This window comes from Myxine glutinosa, chromosome 7 (assembly GCF_964187855.1).
Source record: "Myxine glutinosa chromosome 7, kmMyxGlut1.1, whole genome shotgun sequence".
NCBI lineage: Eukaryota > Metazoa > Chordata > Myxini > Myxiniformes > Myxinidae > Myxine > Myxine glutinosa.
In genome coordinates this window covers 21,160,589-21,182,786 of record NC_136267.1, presented here as the reverse complement: position 1 = coordinate 21,182,786, position 22,198 = coordinate 21,160,589, and the positions used below count along the sequence as shown (strand labels likewise).

The window sequence follows — 22,198 nt, the reverse complement described above, 5'->3', positions numbered from 1 at the left end:
CAAGCATATACAGTACCCTCATTCAATAACTTGCACAGCTGATCTATTTTAAGCTGAAAGGGGGAGGCTTATAGCTGTGGTGGGGTTTTGTTTTGACAATTAGTGCCCCCAATATTTATGGCACCCCAGAGTTTCTTACACCCTTGGAGTACTAAACATCATTTAGGTTTTTCTCAGAGCCAGTGGGGACTTGCAGAATTTTATTTTGCACAACAACAACAACAACAACAACATGCATTTTAAGGCCATTTTCCCTGCTAGAGCAGGGGTTAGCCTTGCGGTCCCCATGACAATCTTCTCCATTTTGCCCTATTTTCTGCATCTCTCCTTGTTAACCCCCTTGCCCACATTTCTTCTTCCACCATCTTCAGCCAAGTCTTTCTCGGTCTTCCCCATCCTCTACTTCCTTCTAAATTCATTTCCATCACTCTTCTCAACCAGTTACTTTCATTCTTCCTCAACACATGACCAAACCATCTCAACCTGTTCCTCTTCACAGCATCCATCACAGGCTCTATTCCCATCATCTTTCGCAATTCATCATTTGTCTTCCTCTCTCTCAACGATACTCCACACATCCACCGAACCATTCGCATTTCCACCCTTTCCAGCCTTCGTTGCTGATCTACGTTCATTACCCATGTCTTGCTCCCATAAATCATAACACTTCTCACATGCAGCATACACCTTTCCCTTCAGCTTCAACGACACTCCCCTCCTCATCAGCACGCCACTCAGTTCCCGAAACTTCTTCCATGCACATCTCACTCGAGCAACCGTTGCCGAGTCTGATCCACCTTCTCCATTCAGCATGTCTACGAGGTAGCAAAATGTTTTCACACCTTCCAGCTTCACGCCGTCTCCAAGAACCAACTCAACATTTCCTCCATCTGCAGCTCCCTCTGTGCACACCTTACATTTGAATGTAGCTGCCACACTGGTTAATGACCCTCTCAGACCACTACATTTTTGATGAACCCACTCAGCGCACATTGCACATTGAATGGAGTTCACGCCGACACCCTTCCTGCACACAGCACATGGCCACTTCCCAGTTCCTTCCACCTCACCACATGCTTTACCACTTGCCATCACCTTCGTCTTTCCGATATTCACCTTCAGACCTTTTGTCTCCATACATTCCTTCCACTTGTTCATCTTTTCCTTCAGTCCATCCATACTTTCCGAAATCAACACCAGATCATCTGCATACAACAACTCCCACGGTAAACCCTCCTTTACGTTCTGAGCCAGCACCTCCATCACAGCTACAAATAGTAGTTGACTTAGTACCGACCCCTGATGCACTCCCACCTTCATCTCAAACTCACCACTGTTCCCGTCCTTCGTCCTTACAGCTGTGGGCGCTCTTTTGTGCATTGCCATCACTACTCTGATCAAACATTCCTCCACTCCTAACTTCCTCAATGCCCATGTCAATACTTCGCGTGGAACCCTATCGAATGCTTTCTCCAGATCAACAAACCCAAGAAACAACTTCTTCCTCTTCTCCATGTACTTCTCCTGCAACTGCCTCACAATAAAGAGCGCGTTTGTCGTTCCTCTTCCTGGCATAAATCCAAACTGCATTTCGTCGATCTTCACCTTCTTCCTTATCCTCCTCTCCAACCCCCTTTCCAATATCTTCATTCCATGCTCCAATAACTTTATCGCTCAGTACGAGCCACACTCCAGGGGGTCACCTTTCCCCTTGTATAGAGGGACAAGGGTACTCAGTTCCCAATCCACTGGAATGCGGCCTTCTTTCACCACCAGATTACAGATCTCTGTCATTATCTTCACCCCAACTTCCTGCTGCCTTCAACATATCTCCCACAACTCCCGTCGGCCCTCCCGCTTTTCTACTCTTCATTGCTTTTATCGCTTCCCCAACTTCCTTCTCAGTTATCTTCTCTGCCGGTCCTAAAACTGGGTTACTCTCTATGTTACCATCCCATTCATTCTCTGTATTCAACAGCATTTCCATATATCTTTTCCATCTTCCTTTAATTCCATCTGGGTCCACAACGATTTGTCCCACTTCATCCTTCAAGCAACTCACCCCCATCACATCACACCTCTCTTTCGCTATCTGCTTTGCAATCCTGAATAACGCTCTCTGACCCTCTTCCGAATCCAAGCTTTCTCCAAACATTTTCCTACATGCCTCCTGTGCCTTTGCTACCTCTTTCTTTTCAGCCTTCTTGGCTGCCTTATAACTTTCATGCTCTGCTTTTTCTGCTCCCGTACTCTTCGCCTTCTGCCACTCCTTGAACTTCTTCCTCTTCTCGTCAATCCTCTTTCCAGCTTCCTCATCCCACCACCATGTTTCCGAGTGCCTCGGTGGTCCTTTTGCCCATCCACATACCTCACCAACGGCTCCCAACAGACTATCTTTCATTGACATCCAACCACGTTCAAGCTCAACCACATCATCCTCTACCCTACTCAACCTCTCTTTTAATGCCTCCATTACTGTCACCTCTTTCAACCTCCACACCTTCATTCTCGGTTGGTACTTCACCCGCCGAGCTCTCCTCGCACCTTTCACCCTTATGTCGCAGACAACCAAGTGGTGCTGTGAAACAGCCTCCTCCCCCGGGATCACCTTTGTGTCCCGGGGGTGCCCCCTATCTCGCCTACGCACCATCAGGTAGTCAACGGTTGTCGTTGACCCACCTGACGTGTATGTAACAAGCTTATTATCCTCTTTCTGGAACTGAGTATTACAAATCAGCTCCATCAGCAAACTCCAAAATCCTTTCACCTTCTCCATTTCTCACACCATATCCGTAACCCCCATGAACTCCCTCAAAACCGTCCATACTCCTTCCCACATGTCCATTTAGATCTCCTCCTACCACAACAACTTCCTCATCTTTCACGTTTTCCATCAGCTTCTCTATCGCACACCAGAACTTGTCCTTCTCTTCATCGCTCCGACCAACCTGCGGAGCATATCCCGATATGACGTTCACCAAGAGCTTTCCAATCATCAACCTATCACTCACTCTAGTCACACTCACCACACTGTCTACAAACTCCTCAGAAAACAGGACACCAACACCATTTGCGCCCTCCGGGCACCCTTGCCACACAAACTTGTATTTCTGTCCCTGCCTACCCTTCACCATTCTCACACCACTTCCCTTCCATCTCGTTTCTTGCACACAACATATGTCCACTCTTCTTCTGACCAATACTTCCACCACTTCTCCTGATCTCCCTGTCATTGTCCCTACATTCCATGTCCCAAACCTCAGAAACCGATCTCCACTTCGGGCTGTACCCTGCCCATATGTAGTTGTAATTGTCATGGTTCTCTTTTTGAGGCAATGTTTTTATGGCCGGATGCCCTTCCCGACGCCAACCCTCTTCCGACACGCAGGGATACGGTGTACCTATTCTAACCAGGGTACACACCGGGACTGCATACAACAACTACAACAACTTTATTTTGCACCCACAATGGAAATACAAAGTATGCAGGGTTGACAAATTTTTTTGGACCTTGACCTAATTTTAAGGTTGTGACCCAATTATAGACATTTTAACATTACTCACCAAACCTGACTAAGGTTTGTCCAATCGGAACTAAATTGCCCTCTCTAGATAACCTAGACCCTAGACTCTAGAGCAAGGTGCATTTATGCTTAACTTGCATCATACCCCTCTGGGTTAAACGGCCAAGGTCAAATGGCAGTCTAAAAAAACAAAATGCATTTTTTATGCCTCCACCCCTGAAGGTGGCCGGAGGCATTATGTTTTCGGGTTGTCCGTCTGTCCGTCTGTCCATACGGACTAAACCTTGTTTTTCTCAGCAATCACATGTCCGATTGAGACTAAACTTTCAGGGAAGGAGTGACACCCATGCAGAAATTTTTTTGTGGTAATTGTGACGTCATAGGTATGGCAGCCATCTTGAATTAAATGCAAATAATTTTAAAAACATTTCTCAGAAACAGCTGTATGGAAAAATTTGAAATGTGGCACATTTTCAAGTACTCCCAATAAGGAACAAAAGCATGATAATGATGACATCATCAGTATACCAGCCTTAAATGTTTTAATTGAATGCCTTATCCTAAAAATCTGAAAATGCATGCACATGATCTCTGACCCATTTGTATTGAAATATTAAATTTATGGCATCATAGGTCACATTGTTTGGCAGCCATATTGGATTGAAGGAAAATATTAAATAATTATATCTCAGAAACCGCTTACCTTATCGATGGAAAATTTTACAAATGTCATCAAATACCATGGTGGCATATAGTTTGAAAACGATGACATCGTAGGTCACGTGGTATGGCAGTCATCTTGGATAGAAAAACGAACCTAATCCGATCAACATGAAACTTCACAAACGTGATCCCCATCCCATACATATGCAGAGTGTCCCTTTTATGATGTCATATGTCACGTGGTTTGGCAGCAAAATTAGCTTGAAAGCTGATATATATATTTAAATCCCTTCTCTGAAAATGCTTCACCGATCGATGCGAAATCTGTCCTGTGGTAAAAATGTGATACTTCAAAACAGCTTAAGGGATTTAAACTAAACTTATTTATTTTTAAGACAGTGAACGAGAGCATCTACCCATTGTCATGGGCAGGGACTACGTTGAGATATATTGGCGACACTGTCTCATTGCTCGAGTTTGTCATCCCTCAATTTTGTCAATGTGGAATCTCAAACACGGCTTGGCCTTCCAAGATGTTCTTGCATCATTATAGAGAACCTGCATTAAGTTGTGAACATGATATTTGATTGGTGTCCTTGACCTACCTTTTTCAGATTGTGAATTGTGACATTATTGATCGATTGTGACAATTGTCACATTGTGATTGATTGTGACATCATTTCAAACCTAATTAAACACCTTTTTGATCATAACTTGAATAATTTTCCTCTGATTTCCAGGATGTTGAGTTTTATGGATATATTTTAGATGGGGACACATTTCATTAATTTACTCTATCCCGAAACGCTGAAGGTCAAGGTCCTATGGCAGTCCGAAAAAATATGGCCATCATTGGATCGTGGGATCGTGGGTGCCAGGGGAGGCTTACCCTTGACGATCGCTTTGTGATCGCAGATATCTCGTTACCCTTGTCTGTTTATTTTCACTTTGCCAATGATTTTGTTATATATTTAAGAATAAAAAGTAAAAATAAATTAAAATGAAAAACGCAATGCAATTGAGAAATGCGAGAGATTATGAACAATTCACGATGAATTTGAAACATCAATTTGAACCGCGAATGTTCCACACCTGGCATATTCCTCCCGGATAATCTTCAGTACTCTTCTTGCCATGTTGCCAATGACCCATTCCGACGGCTGTGCGTCGAGCATCCTGCGTCCCACATTGCGTACTACTTCCATCAGTTCTCCTGCAGATCAGGATTGAATGCAACATACGCAAACAAAAGTGGAATCGTAACCGCCTGTGTGAATTAGAACACAATGTTATTAAAACTATGCATATTGTGCTATTGCAACAGTTTTTGGAATACAACCCTTGGCAGCACATACACACATTCATGATCCGTGGGATTTTAGGTGGCACTGTTCTTTTTCGATGACATTTTAACGTCAATGCACCAAACGACAAAAAACAACAACTGGCAGAACAACTCAAATTAGTGAAACACTACTCCGACGATATTCAAATGGAATTTGGCCTAGATAAATGTGCCAAGTGCACATTCATACAAGGTAGGTCAACAAAAACGGCCAACAACAAAACTGACCCAAAATACCACAATACGGGAGCTGGACAAAGAAGCATCATACAAGTACCTCAGAGTAGAAGAGAGCCACCGATTATGTCCCAACAAATACTCAAACAAATTACCAAAGAATACCTGTGTCGACCGAGGCTGTTCCTTAAAACATACCTTTCTACAAGGAACAAAAAAAGAAACCAAAGTCACAAACAAATGAGAGAGTTCATAAAACAAAATACCCTGTGCAGTTTTACTTCAGTTTTAATAAAACAATTATTTTAACGATCGTTTAAAAAAAAATCCGGAAGTTTCGATTTATTGAAAGCTAAAGCAGTCACGAATACCTCACTTATAGATCGAGCCCTTATTAGTCCCCTACCGGTGTACACCGGAGGGGAATATAGGTTTGCACTCCGTCCGTCAGTCTAGTCAGACTACCCACTACCCTAGTCTAGCACTAGCACTAGCACTAGTACTAGCACTAGTCTAGTCAGACTAGACTAGACAGTCAGACTAGTCAGTCCCTGGTGTTGGGCTAGCGGCTAGGGTGCCGGCTTAGGATCCTGGGTTCGAATCCCGGTCTAATCGCTGAATTAACGCCAGGGGGGTTGACTCAGCCTGTCATCCTTCCGAGGTCGGCTAATTGAGTACCAGTTCACTGGTAATTCCCTGCTTGTCGTTAAAGGCGGCAAAAAGGGTTGGCGTCAGGAAGGGCATCCGGCCGTAAAACATTGCTTCAAAAAGGGGACCGAAAAACAACAACAACCACAGTTCCCGAAAAAGGCCAACCCCCGCTTGCGGGGAAAAATGGCCTCTAAAGGTGGTTTTTACTCCGTCCGTCAGTCTGTCAGTCTGTCAGTCCGTCACGCAAAGAACAGTTTTCCGGACCTTTTTCTAAACTCTTAATGCTAATGATTTCAAACTTGGTACATGGTTTCCACATGATAAGTTACAGATCAAGTTCGAACTTCACGACGTTTCGATCATTTTTGACAAAGTTATGGCACTTTGAACTTTGGTAATTTCCCCAACAGTTTTCCGGACTATAATTTGGAGTGCGGCGAGTACCCAATGCCGGTAGGGTCATGTATTGCAGCGCAATACTCAGAATGCTCGTTTAAATTGAAGAACTGCAAAACTGGAGGTTCTTTGAAGTATTATGACAGATTTATGTGTGTTCTGCAGTATTCAAGTGTATAAATCAATATAAATAAAATAAATATTGGAAAAGTTGTCAATAAATAAATTCTTGGTTTTCCCGTCATTTTCTGCAGTGTCTGTTACACCACCTTATCCAAGAAGTTACATTAGTTATTCATGCCTGTTGTTTGTGTCCTTTATGAGCTCCTTTAAAAAGTACGTTTCCTGTTTGGAATGATTTTCAATTTTGTTTGAATGCCAGGCAGGAACAGAGTAAAAACTAGAACAGCACTCGGTAGAGGGCACGCCTCCGCCAGGCTGAACAGTTTATGTTTTGTATCCCACTGATAGGCCGGATCTGGATTCAGACCCGAACCAAAATCTAATGGGCTTGTTTTTGTCACCGAACCAACTCGTCCACCAAGTTTAGTCATAACTCGTCCATAACTTTTTAAAATATGTTATATAATCGCTTTTCGCCCGATCCCTCGGTGGTGGAGGTAAAACAATATCTCACTCCTCTATGTGTGTGTGTGATCGGTACAAATTCAGAGATAAAGTATGGCAAAACGAAAGGCTAGTCTTCCTCTTCCTATTCCAAATATAACATTCGATTTGAACAAGTTGTTCCTCGATCATAAACTGATAAAATGGGCAGACAGACATGAACCGATTGCTTAACCCTGCTTTTCGCTTTGTGTGGAAAAGTGGAAATCAACAAACTAGATATCAAAACTAGGAAACTCCTCACCATCCACAAAGTGTGCCACAACACTCGGTGCATTCCGAGAATGTACCTGCCGAGACGAGAAGGTAGCGGCCTGATGGGGCTCAACCAGGTGAGATGGAGTACGCCGAGTCACCCCAATACTTGGGGTATTACCCCATCCGTAAGGACTACTTCTTTGCTAATTATCTAGTAATTATGAATCGAGAGTGTTCTTCCTCCTAGTTATCGAAGAATTACGAGTTTAGAATATATAAATACAAAAAGGTGACAAGGAGAGAAGAAGAGCTCATCATCAGTTGCTTTACTGAGTGTAAACCACCGCACTGGAACAACGTGTGTATTGCTATTGCCAATAATTATGGTTTTTTTTTTTGGTTTTTTTTTGTATACAGAATCGAGGCTCGTGAAAGAGCTAACTTTTATCAAACAAACAAATCAAACAAACAAGCAAACAAAGTATATAAAAAGGGGAGCGGTGGACAAGATGGGGAGAGAAGGGGAGGAAGCACACAAACACAACATTTGAGAGCAGGGACATCGGGAGATGTGTGGGAGGGAGATAGAGGGGTCAATATATGGTTGAACCCCCAAAAAATTGATACAAAAGGTTTTTCAATGGATTCTGGAACCATTGGGCATGCTAAATAACATACTAAAAATCTAGTAACATCTGACTTCCGGAAAGGGGTCATTTTCAAGATGGCGTCCAAGATGGCCACCGGGAGCTTAAAATGGCCATAAGGTTTTAAAGAACCTTTGGGGTTTTGTGACATTGGTATGAATGAATGTTAAGAACTGTGAGAAATAAATAAACAAGGAGCTCATACTCCAGGTGGCCCACCCAAATTTTGGGTGGTGTGCGAAATAGATCTGTCCAATATGAAAGCTAAATGTTCAACGGTTTTTGAAATGTCACGTACACAAAAGTACATGGATGGACGATCGTTTGGTCTTACCATCACTAGGTTAGGATGACAACGTTAAGCTGGGTGTCCCATGTGCTGGCATTAGTCAGTGAATGTTAAAAATCCCACTATCTCTTTGGTGAAGAGTCGGTTAGTTATCATCGGCACCCCAAATCACCTTTACTCCAAGTAGAGCAGTCGTTCTGCTTTTAAAATGGTGATCATTGTGGGGCAATACATGTCACGCATACGAGCTTGTGGATGCTCTTCAACACTGGCAAAATTGTTGGTTAGGGTGGCAGTGGAGGGGTGACAGGGGCGCGGGAGTATCTCCATCACTCCATCAGAGAGCTTGCGTCAACCCTCCACCCAACACTATTTACAACGAGTGGTTTGGAGGATGGCCTACATTTACGCACACTCACCTCTAAGCTGTCGAGCCTGGGTTAGAATCCCGACCCGGCTATAAACTGCCATCCTGGTGTTTCGCGGGCAGGGCGATTCGTCAATGTGTGTGACGTCCCCCAGATGGACGATAAACGGGGCCGAAGGAGACATATGTGTCTGAACGGCATCCGTTGGTGGACATTAATGATCCCACGCTGTCCTTCATGAAGACAAGGCGAGCTATCGCTGGAACTCTCTCTCTGGTCAAATTGCTGCTCTGGCTCAGAGGAAGACAATGGCAAACCACCCAGTATAATCCTTGCCAATGAACTACCTTGACAGCACCAACGCTCTGTAGAGAGCATGGCACGTCTCTCATTAATCAGCAGGACAATCCAGAGAACTCCATCTGTAGAGAGCATGGCACGTCTCTCATTAATTAGCAGGACAATCCAGAGAACTCCATCTGTAGAGAGCATGGCACGTCTCTCATCATTAATCAGCAGGACAATCCAGAGAACTCCATCTGTAGAGAGCATGGCACGTCTCTCATCATTAATCAGCAGGACAATCCAGAGAACTCCATTTGTAGAGAGCATGGCACGTCTCTCATCATTAATCAGCAGGACAATCCAGAGAACTCCATCTGTAGAGAGCATGGCACGTCTCTCATCATTAATCAGCAGGACAATCCAGAGAACTCCATCTGTAGAGAGCATGGCACGTCTCTCATTAATCAGCAGGACAATCCAGAGAACTCCATCTGTAGAGAGCATGGTACGTCTCTCATTAATCAGCAGGACAATCCAGAGAACTCCATCTGTAGAGAGCATGGTACGTCTCTCATTAATCAGCAGGACAATCCAGAGAACTCCATCTGTAGAGAGCATGGCACGTCTCTCATTAATCAGCAGGACAATCCAGAGAACTCCATTCGCAACTTTGGGGAAAATATTTGAGATCCTTTTCCATGAAAAACGTGGCTTTTACTAAAATGGTGTTAAAACCCTCGGTTGGTGGTGTCCACAAGTCTAGTATCCGTGAATGCTCGTCAGCGTGTGTCTGTGTCTGAGTGCCTATGTGTGTCTGTGTGCCTATGTCTGTATGTGTGGCTGTGTGCCTATGTCTGTATGTGTGTCTGTGTGCCTATGTCTGTATGTGTGTCTGTGTCTGAATGCCTATGTCTGTATGTGTGTCTGTGTGCCTATGTCTGTATGTGTGTCTGTGTCTGAGTGCCTATGTCTGTATGTGTGTCTGTGTGCCTATGTCTGTATGTGTGTCTGTGTCTGAATGCCTATGTCTGTATGTGTGTCTGTGTCTGAGTGCCTATGTCTATGTGTGTCTGTGTCTGAGTGCCTATGTCTGTATGTGTGTCTGTGTCTGAGTGCCTATGTCTGTGTGTGTCTATGTCTGTATGTGTGTCTGTGTCTGAGTGCCTATGTCTGTGTGTCTCTGCTCTGTCTGTGTATGTCTGTCTGTGTCTGAGTGTGTGTGTGTGTGTGCGTGTGTGTGTGTGTGTGTGTGTGTGTGTGTGTGTGTGTGTGTGTGTGTGTGTGTGTGTGTGTGTGTGATCCAAGGAAGGTCCGTACCGGCGTTTCCCCATCGCGCTTGAGCCACGACCCGCCGGAGAAGCTGCAGCGTGTCGTGCGCGACGTGGCACGAACCGGCGACCCGGAGGCGACCCCGTCGCAGCTCGCTCTCGAACCCAGCGAGTTTGTCAGTCAGGTCGCACTGCAGGTTCTCCGCACGAATCTCCTTATCAGTGGCCGGCATTTTCAATTCCTTTTCCACACACCGTCACACGATAAAGCGTGACAAATCAAGAAACCGAAACGTTATTTCCTTTGTCCGTCCTTATTGAGAGCAGCGTCCTTGTTGAACAAAAGTCACCTTAACCTCTAACCGCAAATCAGCGTAAGATTAACAAAGAACAGCCATTCTCAACAACCATCTAACCTTATACACCGCCTATACTACAATCATCAACTAAAAACCCTTAACCTGATGTAATATATCGCCTTCAGGTCAAACGACGTTTAAAATAAAAAGGATGTGAATAAAAGCAGTTATTCAAGCTTGATGAGGTTTAATACGAACAATTCAAATACGAGCATTTCCAGATACAATTTTAATATTTTATAAAGCAGAGAATGTATTTGTTTTATGTTGTTGTTTTTTTTCATCGGATGACTAACTGGGTCCACACAAAATTTCGGTTAATTATGGATTATTGCTATGCATGTTGTAGTTATTCATGAGGATGATGAGCATACTTTGCTAAATTTCCATACCTTGCTGGAGGCGATGAGCAACATTACAAAACAATAACACGAGATTTTGAAGTTGACATTTTACCGCCAACCTTCAATGAATAATTAATGTTAGTATTCAGATTAAACATCGCTATGTCAGAATTTTACTGAAATCTGGTGATGTAGGCTAATGTTAAAATTCGACTAATTTTGAGGTCACACGAGTGTGAGTTAGACATACACATAGTCATAGTTGTTGACGTTAGAATTAAAGAGAATTCCATCCTCTTCGTTATTTCATGCTACCAAACAGAACAATACTGCATATAGAAACGATTTTGTTTCTGAAATAAAATTTTGAATAAAAATACAGTACATCACAAAATTTTTAAAAAATTGGTTGACAACTCGTGTTACTAACAATTTACGAAATACACCGCCTAAAGCAAACGATTGTTTTCTTCCCACACTACCTTTACAATTGTCAACTTTCTTGGTCCAAAGGATAAGTATCAACATAAAAGATGTAAAAAAAAGACACGATATACAGAGCTAAGGCGAAAAAAGAAGATTTGCACGCGATTTAAATATTATTCACCGCCTTAGAAATTAGAAACGCTTCTGTTTTGTCTCACGATACCAGCAACATCGAACCGAAATAAAGAAAAATAATAGATAATCTTAATAAACACTTACTATTTCACCTAATTGTCAAATTTAATATTTAATTGGGTTTTGGAAGGACTACGTCACCTGTATTATCCTGTCTGCTGCAACTATACACCGGCAAATACAGTTATAATTGCCTGCAACTTCTAGTTCTAGAAAATAAAAATACTTTTGTGTTTAATGCTCAATGACGTTTTTATATTACAGGAACATTTACACGTTATCATTGTGTAGATTTTGACAACATAGACGTCAGCATCGGCCCCAGCATCAAAGTATCACCAACCAGCAATAATATAAGCCAAAGAGCTCGGACGAGCTGGAGGGGAAGGAGGGGAGGGCCAGGTTTGTCCCGGCTGGATACGGCGGTACAGCTGTAAATGCCCTGAGGGTAGTTATATTATTCAAAATTCCGAATCGCAACGCGATAGCCAAGGAAAGTAGGCGGAGCTTGTAGCGGACACATCATTTAGCTTATGTCCCGTCGCCCTGAAGGCAATCAAAGAATGTAAGAGGGTAGGGTAAGTCGCGCCCATATTGGGTGAATTAGCTGTAGTAGCGAGGCCCGAGACGAGCTGGTGCTTCATTGGCTTTGGGGCTCGAGAAAAATTTGTTGAATAATATATTTGGTACTGGATTAAATTCTTTGCTGTGTTTCGGTTGCATATTATAGGTGTGTGGTGTTTAATAATTGAGCAGGAATGTTTTTTGGTTTATATATGTATATATATATATATATATATATATATATATATATTATTGGTTCCATTACGGATTTTATGGTTTTGTTTTCGAAAAATCAGTGCATTCTGTGGCGAAGGCACATTGCGGCCTCCAACGGATCCGGTGTTCGGAATGTCAATGATTTAAAAGCTTATTTGAAGTAAATTTTAAAAAAAAATAAACCGAATGTGTGGAGATTTTTTTTTCTTCTTTCTTTTGTAGTAAATTCCTTGGGAATGTTTTCCTTTTATTCGCTTCGATTCCCGATGAGTAATTATTTCTTTTTCTTTTCCCGTGGACCCGTGGTGGATGTAGCAGTCGAGGTCCCGCGGCACGGCGATCCCCTTGCTCCGTGTTTCTCGGCGACTGCACGCGCCATCCGCGGCCACATCGTTCACCACAGCATTGGCATCCAGGGTTCGAGTCCGCGACTCGCTGTCCATAACCTGGCGAGGAAGGCGACCCGCATACTGGACGAGGAAGAAGAACACTGCAGCCATGCCGGAGAAGGTAAGTGGAAACTGGCGGTTTAACGATGCTCGATTTGTTTATTTATTTTTTCTCCCCTTTAAGTACGTGAATCGTGATGCTACCTGTGCCTGTCCTTGTCTGTCTACGTTTCTCAAGGCGAGGCCATTTGAGAGGTTGCCCCGAGATGTGCAACCACGAAGATACTCGTTGGTGCTCAAGCCCGACCTGGTCGATTTCACCTTTGAAGGACGAGAGGAGATTGCACTGGAGGTCAGTGAAGGGGCTCTGGGTTCCATTTTTATCCCACGAGGGTCTTGCGGAGTGGTTATGAAAGGTGTTCCTTGTAACTTGCTGTTGCGAACCTGAGGAGTCGTGTCCAGTCATTGGATGTACCAGTTCAATAAGACAGAATGATGTGCTGGAAACTTCGTCCTTTTCATCGCTTGAGAATAAAGTGTTTTGCGTTTCAATGGAAGCTTCATTAATGTTTCTTCTTCTTCGTTTTTATATTTTCCTCTTTCTCTTGTTATTTGTCCTGGTAGTGGTAGTGATGCAATGTTTTTCTTCTCGCACACTCCTTATATTTGTTTTGATTTGGGGAGGGGGAGAGGTGTAGTAAGAGCATGAGAAGAGGGCAGGAGTAGTAGGGGAGAGATTAGAAGGAGGTGGGGAGAGATGGAGGAGGTGGGGAGAGATGGAGGAGGTGGGGAGAGATGGAGGAGGTGGGGAGAGATGGAGGAGGTGGGGAGAGATGAGGAGGTGGGGAGAGATGAGAAGGAGGTGGGGAGAGATGAGAAGGAGGTGGGGAAAGAGGAGGAGGAGGAGTAGGTGAGAGGAGGAGGAGGAGGAGTAGTAGTACTAGTGGTAGTGGGTGAGAGAGGAGTAGTAGGTGAGAGAGAAGGAGTATTAGGTGAGAGAGGAGGAGGAGGAGGAGTAGTAGGTGAGGGAGGAGGAGGAGGAGGAGGAGGAGGAGGAGGAGCAGTAGGGGGGAGAGAAGGAGGAGCAGTAGGGGAGGGACCAGGCAGGGTGGTAGAGGGGGGAGACCAGGCAGGGTGGTCGAGGGGGGAGACCAGGCAGGGTGGTCGAGGGGGGAGACCAGGCAGGGTGGTCGAGGGGTGAGACCAGGCAGGGTGGTCGAGGGGGAGACCAGGCAGGGTGGTCGAGGGGGAGACCAGGCAGGGTGGTCGAGGGGAGACAAGGCAGGGTGGTCGAGGGGGAGACCAGGCAGGGTGGTCGAGGGGGAGACCAGGCAGGGTGGTCGAGGGGGAGACCAGGCAGGGTGGTCGAGGGGGAGACCAGGCAGGGTGGTCGAGGGGGGAGACCAGGCAGGGTGGTCGAGGGGGGAGACCAGGCAGGGTGGTCGAGGGGGAGACCAGGCAGGGTGGTCGAGGGGGAGACCAGGCAGGGTGGTCGAGGGGGAGACCAGGCAGGGTGGTCGAGGGGGAGACCAGGCAGGGTGGTCGAGGGGGAGACCAGGCAGGGTGGTCGAGGGGGAGACCAGGCAGGGTGGTCGAGGGGGAGACCAGGCAGGGTGGTCGAGGGGGAGACCAGGCAGGGTGGTCGAGGGGGAGACCAGGCAGGTTGGTCGAGGGGGGAGACCAGGCAGGGTGGTCGAGGGGGAGACCAGGCAGGGTGGTCGAGGGGGAGACCAGGCAGGGTGGTCGAGGGGGAGACCAGGCAGGGTGGTCGAGGGGGAGACCAGGCAGGGTGGTCGAGGGGGAGACCAGGCAGGGTGGTCGAGGGGGAGACCAGGCAGGGTGGTCGAGGGGGAGACCAGGCAGGGTGGTCGAGGGGGAGACCAGGCAGGGTGGTCGAGGGGGAGACCAGGCAGGGTGGTCGAGGGGGAGACCAGGCAGGGTGGTCGAGGGGGAGACCAGGCAGGGTGGTCGAGGGGGAGACCAGGCAGGGTGGTAGAGGGGGAGACCAGGCAGGGTGGTAGAGGGGGAGACCAGGCAGGGTGGTAGAGGGGGAGACCAGGCAGGGTGGTAGAGGGGGAGACCAGGCAGGGTGGTAGAGGGGGAGACCAGGCAGGGTGGTAGAGGGGGAGACCAGGCAGGGTGGTAGAGGGGGAGACCAGGCAGGGTGGTAGAGGGGGAGACCAGGCAGGGTGGTAGAGGGGGAGACCAGGCAGGGTGGTAGAGGGGGAGACCAGGCAGGGTGGTAGAGGGGGAGACCAGGCAGGGTGGTAGAGGGGGAGACCAGGCAGGGTGGTAGAGGGGGAGACCAGGCAGGGTGGTAGAGGGGGAGACCAGGCAGGGTGGTAGAGGGGGAGACCAGGCAGGGTGGTAGAGGGGGAGACCAGGCAGGGTGGTAGAGGGGGAGACCAGGCAGGGTGGTAGAGGGGGAGACCAGGCAGGGTGGTAGAGGGGGAGACCAGGCAGGGTGGTAGAGGGGGAGACCAGGCAGGGTGGTAGAGGGGGAGACCAGGCAGGGTGGTAGAGGGGGAGACCAGGCAGGGTGGTAGAGGGGGAGACCAGGCAGGGTGGTAGAGGGGGAGACCAGGCAGGGTGGTAGAGGGGGAGACCAGGCAGGGTGGTAGAGGGGGAGACCAGGCAGGGTGGTAGAGGGGGAGACCAGGTAGGGTGGTAGAGGGGCAGGGCAGGCGGAGTGATAGTGGTGAGACACCAGGCGGGGTGGTCGAGGGAAGAGACCAGGTTGGGTGGTAGAGGGAAGAGGCCAGGCGGAGTGGTGGAGGGAAGAGGCCAGGCGGAGTGGTGGAGGGAAGAGGCCAGGCTGAGTGGTGGAGGGAAGAGGCCAGGCTGGGTGGCGGAGGGAAGAGACCAGGCGGGGTCGTGGAGGGAAGGGGCCAGGCGGAGTGGTGGAGGGGAGGGGCCAGGCGGAGTGGTGGAGGGGAGGGGCCAGGCGGAGTGGTGGAGGGGAGGGGCCAGGCGGAGTGGTGGAGGGGAGAAGCCAGGCGGAGTGGTGGAGGGGAGAGGCCAGGCGGAGTGGTGGAGGGGAGAGGCCAGGCGGAGTGGAGAGGCCAGGCGGAGTGGTGGAGGAGAGAGGCCAGGCGGAGTGGTGGAGGGGAGGGGAGAGGCCAGGCGGAGTGGTGGAGGGGAGGGGAGAGGCCAGGCGGAGTGGTGGAGGGGAGGGGAGAGGCCAGGCGGAGTGGTGGAGGGGAGGGGAGAGGCCAGGCGGAGTGGTGGAGGGGAGGGGAGAGGCCAGGCGGAGTAGGGGAGGGGAGAGGCCAGGCGGAGTGGTGGAGGGGAGGGGAGAGGCCAGGCGGAGTGGTGGAGGGGAGGGGAGAGGCCAGGCGGAGTGGTGGAGGGGAGGGGAGAGGCCAGGCGGAGTGGTGGAGGGGAGGGGAGAGGCCAGGCGGAGTGGTGGAGGGGAGGGGAGAGGCCAGGCGGAGTGGTGGAGGGGAGGGGAGAGGCCAGGCGGAGTGGTGGAGGGGAGGGGAGAGGCCAGGCGGAGTGGTGGAGGGGAGGGGAGAGGCCAGGCGGAGTGGTGGAGGGGAGGGGAGAGGCCAGGCGGAGTGGTGGAGGGGAGGGGAGAGGCCAGGCTGAGTGGTGGAGAGGAGAGGCCAGGCTGAGTGGTGGAGGGGAGGGGGGAGGCCAGGCGGAGGAGGGGAGGGGAGAGGCCAGGCGGAGTTGTGGAGGGGAGGGGAGAGGCCAGGTGGAGTTGTGGAGGGGAGGGGAGAGGCCAGGCGGAGTTGTGGAGGGGAGGGGAGAGGCCAGGCGGAGTTGTGGAGGGGAGGGGAGAGGCCAGGCGGAGTTGTGGAGGGGAGGGGAGAGGCCAGGCGGAGTTGTGGAGGGGAGGGGAGAGGCCAGGGGGAGGGGAGAAGCCAGGTGGAGTTGTGGAGGGGAGGGTTTAGGCCAGGCGGAGTGGTGGAGGGGAGGGGAGAGGCCAGGCGGAGTGGTGGAGGGGAGGGGAGAGGCCAGGCGGAGTGGTGGAGGGGAGGGGAGAGGCCAGGCGGAGTGGTGGAGGGGAGGGGAGGGGAGAGGCCAGGCGGAGTGGTGGAGGGGAGGGGAGAGGCCAGGCGGGGTTGGGGGGTGAGTAGTCATGAGATATATATGGAGAGATATAGATCAGCTAATTTTGATGTGATTTACTTGTCTCCATAGGATCTTGATATGTGTAGAGATGAAAACACACACACACACACACACACACACACACACACACACACACACACATACACATACACATACACATACACATACACATATACATACACACACACACATGGAACAATTACATTTTTGAGGTTTTGACCCATAGATAATCTTCTCGGTGACCTCATCATGTTTTGAAATGCAAAGTGATGGAGGCGGTACTTGGTGGGGTGAGCAGTCAGAAATGTAATCACAATTGCTTTTTCAGGCTGAATTGCACATGTTTTGCCGTCCAACCCAAATCAGTAGTTTGTGCTCACTTGAAGTTGTGAAGTATGAAGGTAATTTTAGTAGTTTGTTTTGGTAGTTTTAGTAGTTGTGAAGTATGAAGGTAATTTTAGTAGTTTGTTTTGGTAGTTTTAGTAGTTGTGAAGTTTGAAGGTAATTTTAGTAGTTTGTTTTGGTAGTTTTAGTAGTTGTGAAGTTTGAAGGTAATTTTAGTAGTTTGTTTTGGTAGTTTTAGTAGTTGTGAAGTTTGAAGGTAATTTTAGTAGTTTGTTTTGGTAGTTTTAGTAGTTGTGAAGTATGAAGGTAATTTTAGTAGTTTGTTTTGGTAGTTTTAGTAGTTGTGAAGTTTGAAGGTAATTTTAGTAGTTTGTTTTGGTAGTTTTAGTAGTTGTGAAGTTTGAAGGTAATTTTTGTAGTTTGTTTTGGTAGTTTTAGTAGTTGTGAAGTTTGAAGGTAATTTTAGTAGTTTGTTTTGGTAGTTTTAGTAGTTGTGAAGTATGAAGGTAATTTTAGTAGTTTGTTTTGGTAGTTTTAGTAGTTGTGAAGTATGAAGGTAATTTTAGTAGTTTGTTTTGGTAGTTTTAGTAGTTGTGAAGTATGAAGGTAATTTTAGCTCACTTGAAGCTGTGAAGTATGAAGGTAAAATCAGTTGTGTGTGAAGTATGTAGGAAGACTGTATGAAGGTAATTTTTTTAAAGGTAGAGCAGGGTTGTCCAACTTTTGATTCTCCTTTGAGTGTAGCAGCCGATTGATAAATCATCCCAATTGACAATTGCCCCATCAAAAGTGCTGATATGAACACGTGGGCTTTTGTCATCCCATGCCGTCTAAAACAAAAGTATCGTACCTTGGTTCGATATTTTTATTTTTATTCTACCTTCGGCTTTGAAATGCTATTTTAACCCTGGTGGCAACGCTGTGCTGCAGGGATTTGATGCGTGATGCCAACACACACCTCTGAGTGTGAGTTAGCGAGTTGTGCAAGATGTTTTGCTGATGCACGCGCTCCATTGCTCTAGGAAGTGAACAGCACTGCCGAAAGTGTACCTGTAGCCACCAGGTTCTTTTGGGTAGAAAGTTTATATAATGAGTAACCAACCTTATGGTATTTGTAAACATCTTGGCATGTTTCTGGTGGATGGTTGTAGTGACATTTTTTGCGGTGTGCAAAACATATTGACCCGTTTCATTTGTCCCTTTAAGCTTCTGAAACGCATCTTTGACACCGACACTTGCAGCTATATTTAACTTGATTTTGCAACAGTGGGAACTTTGTTTCAAATTCTTGTGAGCGAGGACTTCAAACTTGGAGAGATCCTATTCCCTGGCTGTCTTTTGTTGGTGTCAAAGTTGATGGGCAAACGTGTACCTCTTGATGAACCGCAAACTGGACTTTACGAGGGCTTTGAGTCCCGTGTGCTGACTTTGAATTGCATAATTTGTTCTGCTTGAATTTCATTGGTGAAAAACAAGTTCTCTTATTTTCATTTCAATTTTGTTTTCATCTTATTTTAATGGTACAATGTGCGAGATGAATAGAAGAAAGTTCAATTTATTGCTTTACTAGCCGAAAGCACCCGGCGTTGCCCGGGTTCTTTTTGAATGAATTTACTACTATAATTCAGCTTTTACCTGCGGCCGTAGAAGATTGACTACGATAATTTAGCTCAGATTTTAATTGCGAAATGGGCCCAGCCCGGCCGAGGTGGCCTCGACCAGCCTCGTCACCTAGCCTATAACCTTCCCATGGCCCGTCCCGACATTTTTAGTTCTTTTTGAATGAATTTACGACTATAATTCAGCTTTTACTCGCGGCCGTAGAAGATTGACTACTATAATTCAGCTCAGCTTTTAATTGCGAAATGGGCCCAGCCCGGCCGAGGTGGCCTCGACCAGCCTCGTCACCTAGCCTATAACCTTCCCATGGCCCGTCCCGACATTTTTAGTTCTTTTTGAATGAATTTACTACTATAATTCAGCTTTTACTCGTGGTCGTAGAAGATTGACTACTATAATTCAGCTCAGCTTTTAATTGCGAAATGGGCCCAGCCCGGCCGAGGCGGCCTCGACTGGCCTCGCCACCGAGCCTATAACCTTCCCGGGGCCCGTGCCGATCCCTCCTATCTTTCACCATTCAGAAGATTAGCGCGTGCAGACAGACAAACAAGCAAGCAAACAAATGAAAAATCGGTCAGAGACCGAGGACTTGCCGGAATTTACTTTTTTATCGGCCATTTAGGACATATGGCGGCCGAACCACGTGACCGATGTCATCATTAACATATTTTATTCCCCATGGAGAGTTCTTTACAATGAGCCATGTGTCAATTTTTTCTATTCAGTACTTTTGGAGATATAGAGGTGCAAAGTTTTTCGGTTTTTCCAAGATGGCGGCCGAACCACGTGGCCGATGACGTCATCAATTGGGCGCAGTCTATTCCTGGGCAAGAGCAATATGTGTGCAAAGTTTGGCGATTCTACGTGCAACGGTGTAGACGTAGTGCTGCAAACAGACAGACAGACAAACAAACGAACAGATCAACATACTTGCCGGAATCTTTTCCGGCAAGTAATGAAAAATCGGTCAGAGACCGAGGACTTGCCGGAATGTACTTTTTATTGGCCATTTAGAGCAAATATGGCGGCCGAACCACGTGACCGATGACGTCATCAATTGGGCACAGTCTATTCCAAGGCAAGACAAATACGTGTGCAACGTTTGGCGATTCTACGTGCAACGGTGTAGACGTAGTGCTGCAAACAGACAAACATATGAAAAATTGGTCAGAGACCGAGGACTTGGCGGAATTTACATTTTTATCGGCCATTTAGGACAAATATGACGCCGAACCACGTGACCGATGACGTCATCATTAACATATTTTATTCCCCATGGAGAGTTCTTTACAATGAGCCATGTCTCAATTTTTTCTATTCAGCACTTTCGGAGATATGGAGGTGCAAAGTTTTTCGGTTTTTCCAAGATGGTGGCCGAACCACGTGACTGATGACGTCATCATTAACATATTTTATTCCCCATGGAGAGTTCTTTACAATGAGCCATGTATCAATTTTTTCTGTTCAGGACTTTCGGAGATATGGAGGTGCAAAGTTTTTCGATTTTTCCAAGATGGCGGCCAAACCACGTGACCGATGACGTCATCATTTGGGCGCAGTATATTAGAGGGCAAGACAAATACGTGTGCAAAGTTTGGCGATTCTACGTGTGCAACGGTGTAGACGTAGGGCTGTAAACAGACAAACAGACAAATGAAAAATCGGTCAGAGACCGAGGACTTGCCGGAATGTACTTTTTTATTGGCCATTGAGGACAAATATGGCGGCCGAACCACGTGACCGATGACGTCATCATTAACATATTTTATTCCCCATGGAGAGTTCTTTACAATGAGGCATGTCTCAATTTTTTCTATTCAGCACTTTTGGACACATAGAGGTGCTAAGTTTTTCGGTTTTTCCAAGATGGCGGCCGAACCACGTGACATATGACGTCATCATTAACAAATTTTATTCCCCATGGAGAGTTCTTTACAATGAGCCATGTCTCAATTTTTTCTGTTCAGCACTTTTGTAGATATAGTGGTGCAAAGTTTGGCGTTTTTCCAAGATGGCGGCCGACCACGTGACATATGACATCATCATTAACATATTTTATTCCCCATGGAGAGTTCTTTACAATGAGCCATGTCTCAATTTTTTCTGTTCAGCACTTTTGGAGATTTTGTGGTGCAAAGTTTTGCCGTTTTTCCAAGATGGCGGCCGACCACGTGACTGATGACGTCATCATTAACATATTTTATTCCCCATGGAGAGTTCTTTACAATGAGCCATGTCTCAATTTTTTCTGTTCAGCACTTTTGGAGATATAGTGGCGCAACGTTTTGCCGTTTTTCCAAGATGGCGACCGAACCACGTGACTGATGACGTCATCATTTACATATTTTATTCCCCATGGAGAGTTCTTTACAATGAGCCATGTCTCAATTTTTTATGTTCAGTACTTTCGGAGATATAGAGATGCAAAGTTTTTCGGTTTTTCCAAGATGGCGGCCGAACCACGTCACCGATGACGTCATCAATTGGGCACAGTCTATTCCAGGGCAAGACCAATATGTGTGCAAAGTTTGGCGATTCTACGTGCAACGGTGTAGACGCAGTGCTGCAAACACAGACAGACAGACAGACAGACAAACAGACAGACAGACAGATCAGAGACCGAGGACTTGCCGGAATTTACTTTTTTATCGGCCATTTAGGACAAATATGGCGGCCGAACCACGTGACCGATGATGTCATCATGAACATATTTTATTCCCCATGGAGAGTTCTTTACAATGAGCCATGTCTCAATTTTTTATATTGAGCATTTTTGGAGATATGGAGGTGCAACGTTTTTAGGTTTTTCCAAGATGGCGGCCGAACCACGTGACTGATGACGTCATCATTAACATATTTTATTCCCCATGGAGAGTTCTTTACAATGAGCCATGTCTCAATTTTTTCTATTCAGTACTTTCAGAGATGTGGAGGTGCAAAGTTTTTAGGTTTTTCCAAGATGGCGGCCGAACCACGTGACTGATGACGTCATCATTAACATATTTTATTCCCCATGGAGAGTTCTTTACAATGAGCCATGTCTCAATTTTTTCTGTTCAGCACTTTCGGAGATATAGAGTTGCAAACTTTTTCCAAGATGGCGGCCGAACCACGTGACCAATGACGTCATCACTAACATTTTATTCCCCATGGAGAGTTCTTTACAATGAGCTCAATTTTTTCTGTTCAGCACTTTTGGAGATATAGTGGTGCAAAATTTTGCCA

The 22,198-nt window shown here is 46.8% G+C and overlaps 2 protein-coding genes across 8 annotated transcripts in view; one reads left to right on the top strand and one right to left on the bottom strand.

The window, feature by feature from the left end:
- EIF2B2 (eukaryotic translation initiation factor 2B subunit beta) overlaps positions 1-12,120 on the bottom strand; it is a 31,492-nt gene extending 19,372 nt beyond the window's left edge. The window contains exons 1-3 of the mRNA XM_068121922.2: positions 12,106-12,120; positions 10,488-10,680; positions 5,280-5,400 (exon numbers count right to left, since the gene is read on the bottom strand). Of these exons, the coding sequence (XP_067978023.2) occupies positions 5,280-5,400; positions 10,488-10,671 (305 nt within the window). The 5' untranslated portion in view covers positions 10,672-10,680; positions 12,106-12,120. The remainder of the gene's footprint in view (positions 1-5,279; positions 5,401-10,487; positions 10,681-12,105) is intronic.
- Positions 12,121-12,141: 21 nt separating this feature from the next.
- NPEPPS (aminopeptidase puromycin sensitive) overlaps positions 12,142-22,198 on the top strand; it is a 170,237-nt gene continuing 160,180 nt past the window's right edge. For 3 of the 7 annotated variants that reach the window (XR_013624027.1, XM_068121917.2, XM_068121919.2), the window contains exons 1-3: positions 12,317-12,448; positions 12,858-13,052; positions 13,170-13,283. Coding sequence is in view for 6 of the 7 variants with exons in the window: in XM_068121917.2 (XP_067978018.2) it covers positions 13,041-13,052; positions 13,170-13,283 (126 nt within the window). In the remaining variant the exon portion in view is untranslated. Of the gene's footprint in view, positions 12,493-12,857; positions 13,053-13,169; positions 13,284-22,198 lie in introns of all 7 variants that reach the window. The other 4 variants (XM_068121918.2, XM_078781362.1, XM_078781361.1 and 1 more) reach the window with 4 other exon arrangements.